The 12,130-nt window shown below is 39.9% G+C and overlaps 1 protein-coding gene across 6 annotated transcripts in view; it reads left to right on the top strand.

The window, feature by feature from the left end:
• The window catches only part of LOC134343964 (interleukin-6 receptor subunit beta-like), a 109,887-nt gene that overhangs the window by 91,184 nt on the left and 6,573 nt on the right, over positions 1-12,130 (top strand). For all 6 annotated transcript variants that reach the window (XM_063042948.1, XM_063042944.1, XM_063042949.1 and 3 more), the window contains exons 11-15: positions 556-657; positions 4,950-5,096; positions 8,942-9,082; positions 10,447-10,543; positions 11,129-11,216. In XM_063042948.1, the coding sequence (XP_062899018.1) occupies positions 556-657; positions 4,950-5,096; positions 8,942-9,082; positions 10,447-10,543; positions 11,129-11,216 (575 nt within the window). The remainder of the gene's footprint in view (positions 1-555; positions 658-4,949; positions 5,097-8,941; positions 9,083-10,446; positions 10,544-11,128; positions 11,217-12,130) is intronic.

Below are 12,130 nucleotides of genomic sequence, written 5' to 3'. Positions count from 1 at the left end.
TCTTCATTTACTATATTAGAATTTAGTGAATGTGTGAAAAATGGTGGTTACTTAGTTCTATGTTTTTTATTTTGAATTGGAGTGGTTTTTGCATACATGTACTCTTGTTGCATGAACTTGCCAGTTGAGTGTTATGGAAATTTAATCACAAGTGTTGGGTTAGTTCTCAGTATTTTCAACCAATTAGTCTATTTTGCATAGCTTACTCAACAAAAGTAACATTACAAGATCCCTGTTAGAGGATCCTTATTCATGATTAGATCTTCTATCCTTTCTGATCAACTCAATTTCACACATGATATAGTCTGCATTAAAGTATTAAATTAGTGAGACTAATTTGGTATAGGTATATAGCGAAATAATAGTTCAGCAATTAAAATAATATGCGTAAACATGAGGAATTCTGCAGATGCTGGAAATTCAAGCAATACACATCAAAGTTGCTGGTGAACGCAGCAGGCCAGGCAGCATCTCTAGGAAGAGGTACAGTCGACGTTTCGGGCCAAGGCCCTTCATCAATAATATGCATTGTAATTTTACTTTTTTCTTTTGCAGACCATGTCTTGCCACTCAAGCGTTATCGAATAACCAGTTACCCTCTGTATAGTGGTCATCCTGGAGCTTCGCTTTCAACATTGGCATACTTGCAACAGGATCGTATGTATACATTAATACCAAAAGACTAAGAAGCTATTTAATTTCAAGGATGAAGTATTACAGAGCATTTTGAATATTTTCTATCATTCCTTTATTTTATGTTCTGTCCATGGTAATTCTGCTCCTACGTCTTGTGTTCTTATTGAGAAAGGAAGTGTATGGGATTGAGTGGGATCCGGGATCAGCCATGATGTCTCATCAGGGGAAGCCAGCAGCAACCGAGTTCATGGCACCATGGGTGACTCTGCGGCACAGGAGGGAAGGAAAAGGAGTGGGAGAGCTATAGTGATAGGGGATTCGATTGTAAGGAGAATAGATAGCAAACGAGACTCCAGGACGGTATGTTGCCTCCCTGGTGCAAGGGTCAAGGATGTCTCTGAGCGGCTGCAGGACATTCTGGAGTGGGAGGGTGAACCGCCAGTGGTCGTGGTGCACATAGGTACTAACGATATAGGTAAAAAACGGGATGAGGTCCTACAAGGTGAATTTAGGGAGTTAGGAGATAAACTAAAAAGTAGGACCACAAAGGTAATAATATCTGGATTACTACCAGTGCCACGTGCTAGTCAGAGTAGAAATAGGAGGATATTTCAGATGAATACATGGCTTGAAAGATGGTGCAAGGGGGCGGGATTCAAATTTCTGGGGCATTGGAACCAGTTCTGGGGGAGGTGGGACCGGTACAAACAGGACGGTCTGCACCTGGGCTGGACTGGAACCTATGTCCTAGGGGGAGCGTTTGCTACTGTTGTTCAGGAAGATTTAAACTAATGTGGCAGGGGATGGGAACAAGTGCAGAGAGACAGAGGGGTGTAAAATGAGGGTAGAAGCAAAAAGTAGTAAGGTGAAAAGTAAAAGTGGCAGGCAGGCAAATCCAGGGCAAAAATCAGAAAGGGCCACATTTCAACATAATTGTATAAGGGCTAAGAGTGTTGTAAAAGAGCACCTGAAGGCTTTGTGTGTCAATGCAAGGAGCATTCGTAACAAGGTGGATGAATTGAATGTACAGATAGTTATTAATGAATATGATATAGTTGGGATCACAGAGACATGGCTCCAGGGTGACCAAGGATGGGAGCTCAACATTCAGGGATATTCAATATTCAGGAAGGATAGACAGGAAAGAAAAGGAGGTGGGGTAGCGTTGCTGTTTAGAGAGGAGATTAACGCAATAGAAAGGAAAGACATTAGCCTGGGGGATGTGGAATCGATATGGGTAGAGCTGCATAACACTAGGGGGCAGAAAATGCTGGTGGGAGTTGTGTACAGGCCATCTAACAGTAGTAGTGAGGTTGGGGATGGCATTAAACAGGAAATTAGAAATGCGTGCAATAAAGGAACAGCAGTTATAATGGGTGACTTCAATCTACATATAGATTGGGTGAACCAAAAATTGGTAAGGGTGCTGAGGAAGGATTTCTTGGAATGTATGTGGGATGGTTTTCTGAACCAACATGTCGAGGAACCAACTAGAGAGCAGGCTATCTAGACTGGGTATTGAGCAATGAGGAAGGGTTAGTTAGCAATCTTGTCGTGCGAGGCCCCTTGGGTAAGAGTGACATAGTTAATTCAAAAACAAAGGTTCTGAACTTAAAGAAGGGTAACGTTGAAGGTGTGAGACGTGAATTAGCTAAGATAGACTGGCAAATAATACTTAAAGGGTTGACAGTGGATATGCAATGGCAAGCATTTAAAGGTCGCATGGATGACCAGTTGTTCGTCCCAGTTTGGCAAAAGAATAAACCAGGCAAGGTTGTGCGCCCGTGGCTGACAAGGGAAATTAGGGATAGTATCAATTCCACAGAAGAAAAATACAAATTAGCCAGAAAAAGCGGCTCACCAGAGGACTGGGAGAAATTCAGAGTCCAGCAGAGGAGGACAAAGGGCTTAATTAGGAAAGGGAAAAAAGATTATGAAAGAAAGCTGACAGAGAACATAAAAACTGATTGTAAAAGCTTTTATAGATATATGAAAAGAAAAAGATTGGTTAAGACAAATGTAGGTCCCTTACAGTCAGTAACAGGTGAATTGATCATAGGGAACAAGGACATGGCAGACCAATTGAATAACTACTTTGGTTCTGTCTTCACTAAGGAAGACATAAATAATCTTCGGAAATAGTAGGGGACAGAGGATCTAGTGAGATGGAGGAACTGAGGGAAATACATGTTAGTAGGGAAGTGGTATTAGGTAAATTGAAGGGATTAAAGACAGATAAATCCCCAGGGCCAGATGGTCTGCAACCCAGAGTGCTTAAGGAAGTAGCCCAAGAAATAGTGGATGCATTAGTGATAATTTTTCAAAACTCTTTAGATTCTGGATTAGTTCCTGAGGATTGGAGGGTGGCTAATGGACGGAGAGAGAAACTGGGGAATTATAGACCGGTTAGCCTGACATCGGTGGTAGGGAAAATACTAGAGTCAGTTATCAAAGATGTGATAACAGCACATTTGGAAAGCGGTGAAATCATCGGACAAAGCATGGATTTGTGAAAGGAAAATCATGTCTGACAAATCTTATAGAATTTTTTTGAGGATGGAACTAGTAGAGTGGATAGGGGAGAACCAGTGGATGTGGTATATTTGGATTTTCAAAAGGCTTTTAACAAGGTCCCACACAGGAGATTAGTGTGCAAACTTAAAGCACACAGTATTGGGGGTATGGTATTGATGTGGATAGTGAATTGGTTGGCAGACAGGAAGCAAAGAGTGGGAGTAAATGGGACCTTTTCAGAATGGTAGGCAGTGACTAGTGGGGTACCGCAAGGCTCAGTGCTGGGATCCCAGTTGTTTACAACATATATTAATGATTTAGACGAAGGAATTAAATGCAGCATCTCCAAGTTTGCAGATGACACGAAGCTGGGTGGCAGTGTTAGCTGTGAGGAGGATGCTAAGAGGATGCAGGGTGACTTGGATAGGTGAGTGGGCAAATTCATGGCAGATGCAATTTAATGTGGATAAATGTGAGGTTATCCACTTTGGTGGCAAAAACAGGAAAACAGATTATTATCTGAATGGTGGCTGATTAGGAAAAGGGGATGTGCAAAGAGACCTGGATGTCATTATACACCAGTCATTGAAAGTGGGCATGCAGGTACAGCAGGTGGTGAAAAAGGCGAATGGTATGCTGGCATTTATAGCGAGAGGATTCGAGTACAGGAGCAGGGAGGTTCTACTGCAGTTGTACAAGGCCTTGGGGAGACCACACCTGGAGTATTGTGTGCAGTTTTGGTCCCCTAATCTGAGGAAAGACATTCTTGCCATAGAGGGAGTACAAAGAAGGTTCACCAGATTGATTCCTGGGATGGCAGGACTTTCATATGAAGGAAGACTGGATCGACTAGGCTTGTACTCGCTGGAATTTAGAAGATTGAGGGGGGGATCTTATTTGAAACGTATAAAATTCTAAAGGGATTGGCAGGCTAGATTGAGGAAGATTGTTCCCGATGTTGGAGAAGTCCAGAACGAGGGGTCACAGTTTAAGGATAAAGGGGAAGCCTTTTAGGACCGAGATGAGGAAAAACTTCTCTCCACAGAGAGTGGTGGATCTGTGGAATTCTCTGCCACAGGAAACAGTTGAGGCCAGTTCATTGGCTATATTTAAGAGGGAGTTAGATATGGCCCTTATGGCTAAAGGGATGAGGGGGTATGGAGGGAAGGCTGGTACAGGGTTCTGAGTTGGATGATCAGCCATGATCATACTGAATGGCGGTGCAGGCTCGAAGGGCCGAGTAGCCTACTCCTGCATCTATTTTCTATGTTTCTGTGGAATGACAGAGCAGGGCTCAATGGGCTGAATGGCCCAATTCTGCTCCTATGTCTTATGGTCTTGTGGTAATAATTTGTCTTAATAATATGTTGGTATGCTTCAAAAAAAAATCTGTTAAACTGACAGGTTTATTTTTTTAATGAATACTGTTTGCATTGAGTTTGTGTATTTCTAGTGCAGGTTGGCATAAAGCTCAGAATTTTCAATCGCATTAAATTTCTATAAAAATGAAATGAAATGTACTGTTTTTCTAAGATTGGGAATGTGCTGGTATAGTTTTTAAACGTTGACTTTTTTTTTATGCTTTGTGTGTCTCGGAAGCCTAATGTCAAAAATATGCTAATCGTTGAAACTGGTGTTCTGATGATAAGTACAATATTAGCTGAAATACATCTTTTGGAAAAAAGTTAGTTATGAGCAGTGAAAGTTAAATTGAAGAATCTGGAAATGTAATTACTTTTATGCCAAAATGTTTTGCAATGAGCAAGCTGTAATGAAAGAGCAATGGTTCTGGTTTGTAGGTCCAATAAATGGTCCTTCTGTTCATCTGAAACATGTGGGAAAAAATGAAGTTGAAATAGTGTGGAGTGAAGTACCTGTTAATGAACGGCGTGGCTTCATCACAAATTACACCATATTTTACAGGAGTGTAAATTCAAATGAATCAAGTAAGCAAAAAGAATCCTTAATAAATTTATTTCAGACTGTGCTGTATTTTCTCCACACCTTGCCCTTTCCTGCAACAAAAAACTTCTTAACTTTCTATTTATTCTGATGCAAGGTCTTCAATCTGAAAAATGACTGTTTTGCTGCATACCAATGCTGGCTGACCTGCTGAGTGTTTCTAATTTATACTGTTCTTATTCCTTTAAATTTTTGTTGCTTTAAATAAAATTACCACAATGGCATGATTAGATTAGATTAGATTAGATTATGAGGATACGCAGTCCTCTTTTATTGTCATTTAGTAATGCATGCATTAAGAAATGATACAATGTTCCTCCAGTGTGATATCACAGAAACACAAGACAGACCAAGACTGAAAAACTGACAAAACCCACATAATTATAACATATAGTTATAACAGTGCAAGCAATACCCTAATTTGATGAAGAACAGACCATGGGCACAGTAAAAAAAAAAGTGTCTCAAAGTCTCTCGAAAGTCCCATCATCTCACGCAGACAGTAGAAAGAAGAAAACTCTTCCTGCCATGAGCTTCCAGCGCCGCAAGCTTGCCGATGCAGCATCCTGGAAGCACCCGACCACAGTCCGACTCTGAGTCCGTCCAAAAACTTGGAGCCTCCGACACCGAGCACCATCTCTGCCGAGCGCTTCAACCCCATCCCCGGCCGCCAGCAACAGGCAAAGCCGAAGATTTGGCGCCTTCCCCTCGGGAGATTCTGGATCGCACTGTAGCAGCGGCAACAAACCGGGCGTTTCAGAAGTTTCTCCAGATGTTCCTCCATGCTTCTCACGTCTGTATCCATCAAATCAGAATTGTGCACGGCATCCTACTTACAAATACGATAACATTCACCAGAGAGGCTGCGCGCGCTGCGTCGCGCCGCCATCTTCTCCTCCCTCCTAATTCTTTTACATAATTCTTCAAAAGAGTGGATTTGTTTCAGAAATATTGAAATTGCAGTGTTATTGTAAGAAACAGGCGAGCGAAATTTTGTTACATAAATTTCACCTATCTCAGACTATAATGGGTAGAGAAATGAGAAATTAAACAAATCTAATGTGGATCGTTATGACAAAAATGAAGCTTTAGGAAGTAATGGATAGCAAAAGATCCAGAAAAAAAATTGAGGAACTGAAAGAAATTAGCTTTTTAAAAAAAAGTAGCCTTAGAACTGAAAGTTAATGATCTCTAGAACTTGATGACTTTCATATCAAGGACGTGAACAAGCTGACTGTAGAGGTAGGAAATGACAACAAGTACATTACAACTAAGCAACTTAGATTCTCCAGTGGTTCCCACAGATTGAAAGGTGGCAAATGCAGCTCCTCTGTTCAAGACCAGAGGGAGAGAAAGGGCTAGAGACCATTTAACATGATATCAAAAGGAAAGTGCTGAAATCCATTTTAAAAAAGGCAACAAATTTTGAAAATAAGATGTTTTTTTTTAGTAAGATTAGAAAGGAGGGCAATGGTATGTTGCCCACAATGTTGTGCTAGCCTTTTAACCTACACTCAGATCAATATAACCCTTCCCTCCTACATAACTCTCCTTTCTCTATCATCTCTGTACCTATCTTAAGTTTTTTTTTAATGTTCCTTGTGTATCTGCCTCTGCCACTATTCCTGGCAATGAGTTCCACACACCCACCCAGCTCTGACATTCCCCTACACTTTCCTCTAAAATAATGCCCCCCTCATTAATAATTTCCACCCTGTGGGGGGAAAAAATCTATCTACTCAATCTATGCCTCTCATCTTGTACACCTCTTATCAAATCACCTCTCATCCCCTTTCGCTCCAAGGGAAAACCCCTAGTTCACTCAACTTGTCGTCAACAGACATGCTCTCCAGTTCAGGCAGCATCCTGATAAATAATCTCTGCACCCTGTAAAGTGTCTACATCCTTCCTATAAAGAAGTGACCAGAACTGAGCACAATATTCCAAGTATGGTCTTACCAGGAATTTATAGAGCTGCAACATTACCTCTTAGCTCTTGAACTCAATCCCCTGACCGATGAAGGCCAACACGCTGTACGCTTTCTTAACTATCCTATCAACTTGCGTGAAAACTTCAAGAGATTTATTGACATTAATCGTGAAAAAGGCCCTTCAAGCCACACTGCCCAGCAATCCCTGGATTTAATCCTAGCCTAATCACAGGACAATATACAATGACCAATTAATCTACCAACCTGTACATCTTTGGACTGTGGGAGGAAACCGGAGCACCTGGAGGAAACCCTCACAGTCATAGGGATAATGTACAAAACTCCTTACAGGCAGCAGTGGGAATTGAACCCGACTGTGCTGTAAATTATTGTGCTACACACTACATTACCATGCTGCCCATCTATGGACTGTGGATGTGGCCCGGAGGATCCCTTTGTTCCTCCACACTGCTAATATTCCTGCCATTAACATTGTATTTTCTCGTCAAGTTTGACCTCCTAAGTGAATCGCTTCACTTTGCGGGTTGAATTCCCATCTGCTGCTTTTTAACTCAGTTCTGCTTCCTGTAAATTGCCCTTTACAACCTACGACAACCCTCCACACTATCCACAATTCTACCAACCTTCATGTCATCTGCAAATTGACTAACCCATCCTTCCACTTCCTCATCCAAGTCATTTATAAACACCACAAGAATTAGGGGTCCCAGAACAGATGCCTACAGAACACCACTGGTTACTGACCTCCTAGCAGAATACGCTCCATCTTCAACCACTCTCTGCCTTCTATAGACAAGCCAGTTCTATATCCATACAGCCATGTTTTGGTGGATCCCATGCTTCCTGACTTTCTGAATGAGCCTACCATGGAGGTCCTTATTAAATGCTTTCTAAAATCCATATACACCACATCCACAGCTCTACCTTCATCTTTGTACAGATGTAAATTAGATTAGATTATGAGGACTCTCAGTCCTTGTTTATTGTCATTTAGAAATGCATGCATTAAGAAATGATACAGTGTTCCTCCAGAGTGATATCACAGAAAAACAGGACAAACCAAAGACTAACACTGACAGAACCACATAATTATGACATATAGTTACAGCAGTGCAAAACAATACCATAATTTTATAAAGAACAGACCATGGACACGGTAAAAAAAAAAGGTCTGAAAGTCCTGAGTCGATCGACTCCCGAGTCCCCGATAGCAGGTGTAAAGGGAGAAACTCTCTGCCATAAACCTCCAGGCACCGACAACTGCCGATGCATTGGAAGCAGCCGACCACGGCCGACACTGAGTCCGTCCGTCCGAAAACTTCAAGCCTCTGACCAGCCCCTCCGATACAGCCTCCTGAGCGCCTTCGACCTCGTCCGGCTGCCGAAACAAGCAAACCTGAGGATTCGGGGCCTTCTCCCCCAGAGATTCTGGACCACACAGTAACAGCAGCAGCGAAGCGGGCATTTCAGAAGTTTCTCCAGATGTTCCTCTGTGCTCTCACGTCTGTCTCCATCAAATCAGAATTGTGCACGGTCCCCTACTTGACAAATAACAGACATCACCACTGAAGTGGCTGCGCACGCCCTTTATCCTAGTAGCTATCAGTTTGCTTGTCCCCTCAACAAATAAAATGCCTTACTGTACCACATTAGAATTTAAGGAGTACAGGTATTGCTTGAACTGTTTGCTTGTTCTAAATTTCTGCAATGCTAAGTGGATTCACTGTTACTACTATTGCATTTAATCTTTTAAATGTTTTTTGTAAGTTGCTTCTGCCTAACTTGTTTGAGTTTCACCTGATGTACTTCGTTAGGTGTAATCTTGATTTGATATAAGTTTTACAAATTGTTCCTATTTCTGTCAACTTAATTTCCAGGCTTTGTTGTTGATTCAAAGCAGCAGCAGTTTGTACTGAAATCATTGAAGGGCAATACTTTGTATGTGGTTCGTGTTATGGCATCAACAATCAAAGGAGGCACAAACAGCTCTGAAGTCAATTTTACTACTTTAAATTTTGGTAAATATTAAACTGGATGAAATTTCTCTAACTCCAACTTAAATGTACTTCTGAATAATAAGTGCCAAGGTGCATTCTAAAAATAGTGTTAAATAAGACACTAATTAACTTAACGACTTTCAAGGTAACAGTTGCTACTATTAGGAGATCAGTCTGAGGTATTTCTAGCAATTATTGTGTTTGCTTTGGATTTCCAACATTTGTAAGTTTCTTTTGATTTTTTTTTTCCCATTTGGCTTTTCCTAGCTGTGGGATTAGTTTAATTGGAATTTTCAAGAGGTAACTAATTATGTGGGCCGAAGAGCCTATACTGTGCTGTAGTGTTTTATGTTCTAATTAATATTGAATTAATTTTAGCAGAGCAAATATCATTGTATAAATTTCTTTATATGCCTACAGTGTTATACCATCTGAATATTTAACTCTACATTATAAAAAGAGCTTCATTCATTAAGTAGGTTGGCTCTGACTATAACATTTATCAGCAGCAGTTATTTTGTATGCTGCCAAAATATCAATATCTGATTACATGTAGTATTCTTTGCTTCGTTCAAATAAAGGATCTTTATGTATGGTCCAACCTAAACTTGCTATTATTGCTTAATATTCACAATGCGCTGAGTATAATTTTAACATCAATATCCGAGTCTGGTTTATTATCACTGACATTTGTCACAATGTTTTTGTTTTGTGGCAAAAGTTCTGTACCATATATAAAAATGACTATAAAGAGCAAGAAATGTTCCTAAAATGTTGAGTGTGTCTTCAGGCTCCTCTACCTATTCCCTGTCAGTAGCAACGAGATTAGGGCATGTTCTAGATGGTGAGAGTTCTTCATAATGGATGCCACCTTCTGAAGATGTCTCAATGGGATGGGGAGGCTAGTACACATGATGGAGTTGGCTTAGTTTACAACCCTCTGACATTAGCACCTTCATACTAGATAGTGATGCATCCAGTCAAAATGTGCTCAATCTGCAGAAATTTACTATAGTCATTGGCGACACAGCAAATCTCCTCAAACTCGTAATGAAATGTAGCCGCTGGCATTCATTCTTTGTAATTGCATCAATATGTTGAGCTCAGGATAGGCCTTCAGAGACGTAGACGCCCAGGAGCTCACTCCTGTACGCCTGCTTGTCACCATCAGAGATTCTGCCCACAACAGTTGTCAGTGAAGGTGGGAAGGTGTGCATTTCCTTGCACACTCCAGCAAACTGGTTGGTACAGGTTTTCAATGTCCTGCTAGGTACACCGTTGGGGTCTGGTGCCTTGTGAGTGCTGCTATTACTGCAAATTAATTTTATAATTGTTTTACAAGAAATATATCAGTAGTAATGTTATTCCTTTGTGTTTCTTTATAGCAAAAGGTGAAATTGAGGCAATTGTAGTACCAATCTGTCTCTGTTTTCTCTTGATCACCATGGGAGTGACACTACTGTGCTTCAAAAACAGGCATCTGTGAGTGTAATTTATTTAATTTAGATTAGTCATATGTCTTGAATATTCTTTTAAATCTACAAGAAATGTAAAAGCTTTTAGTTCAACAATTCATGCAATTTGTTTGGTAACTGAAAGGAATAATGTCTTAAGTGCGGACCTAACCTGTTTCAGTACACTTATCCAGATTTTCTTTTCAACCTTGTAATTCATTTTCTTTCTCCAACATGGCTCCTCTACCAGTTTTAATATTCACTTTTGACCCAGAGATATTGCTGTCCTCATGTCTTTTGGCTTGGTCTTTAGAACTAGTAATTCAGTACACAAGTAACGGACCCTTCAAAAAGAATAACAGTACTAATTGGTTGGAGCAAAAGAATTAAAGACATTGCTACCTAAGCTTAGAGGTTCACATGGGAAATATGAAAAATTTAAGAGACGTAAAGAATGAATTTGTGGCAAGTGGCATGAGGAGCAATTACCTTAGTGTTTTTATATGATCAGACACAAAGTGCTTTTATCAATATGGAACCAACCATGTTTCAGCTCTCTGAAAAATATCATTGGAGATCCACCAGTTTAATATCACAAATCTATTCTTTACAGTATTAAAACCTGCGTTTGGCCGAATGTTCCGGATGCTGCAAATAGCAGGATTGTTGATTGGTCATCTAGCAATGGAAATCATATCAAGGTATTGCTTTATCACCTTCGGTATACAAATAATTGTTTTGGGTAGCCTCTTTGTATAAGCATATTTATAATGATTTCTTATAGTGAATAATGGTCTTCTTATCTAAGAGTACCTGTATGCAATTGACATATTTCTGTCTTAGCTATTGCTGCTAATATGTCTAAAGTCACATATCTTTCTCAAACTATTATAATTTTTTTTAATACCTCTAGTACTGAAAATCTAAAACAAGACAAATTGCTCAAAACACCTAGCAGGTCAGGAAGCAATCATACAAAGAAAAATAGTTAATGTTTCAAATATCTGAAAGTTTCTGCTTTAAATCAACTGGTTCTTATATTTGTAATGAGCCATATATAAAACTGATCAGTGGAGATGGCATATTTTAAAGCTAGATTATCTGACCAACTGCAGCGCATGCTTTTGACTGAGCTTTAAGCAATGTGAGTGCAAATGAACGTATTTTTTTTAAAAGTTCATTAAAATGAACAAATATGAATATTGCAAACTGTGCAATAAACATTACTATTTACTATCTTTTTTTTCTTCTGGAATAACATTAGTAATATTTATAAGATGAAGTCAACATTTGTAGATCATGGTTATTGTCTTTACTGTAATGGAGTTAGAATAGAAGTGGACTATCTTTGATTTAGTTTTAATGCCAGGAAATGAGGTTACATTGATCTGATAACTTTTCTCTATTGTTGCTGGTAAGTGGAATGCCAATAGTTGTATTCTCAAATTTCAAACATCTGTTAGGTGGAGATCTCACAGTCAACATAACAACTTAAAATTATGATTAGTTTTGCTTTCAGGGCAGAATAACAAAGTATAGGCCTCGGGTTATGATTTGTCACCATCATGATGGAGGTCTGTAGAAGGCCAGGTGTGATGTATTGTGCAAAATGATG

The sequence above is a fragment of the Mobula hypostoma genome, chromosome 3 (assembly GCF_963921235.1).
Source record: "Mobula hypostoma chromosome 3, sMobHyp1.1, whole genome shotgun sequence".
NCBI lineage: Eukaryota > Metazoa > Chordata > Chondrichthyes > Myliobatiformes > Myliobatidae > Mobula > Mobula hypostoma.
This window is presented reverse-complemented; position numbering and strand designations above follow the sequence as displayed.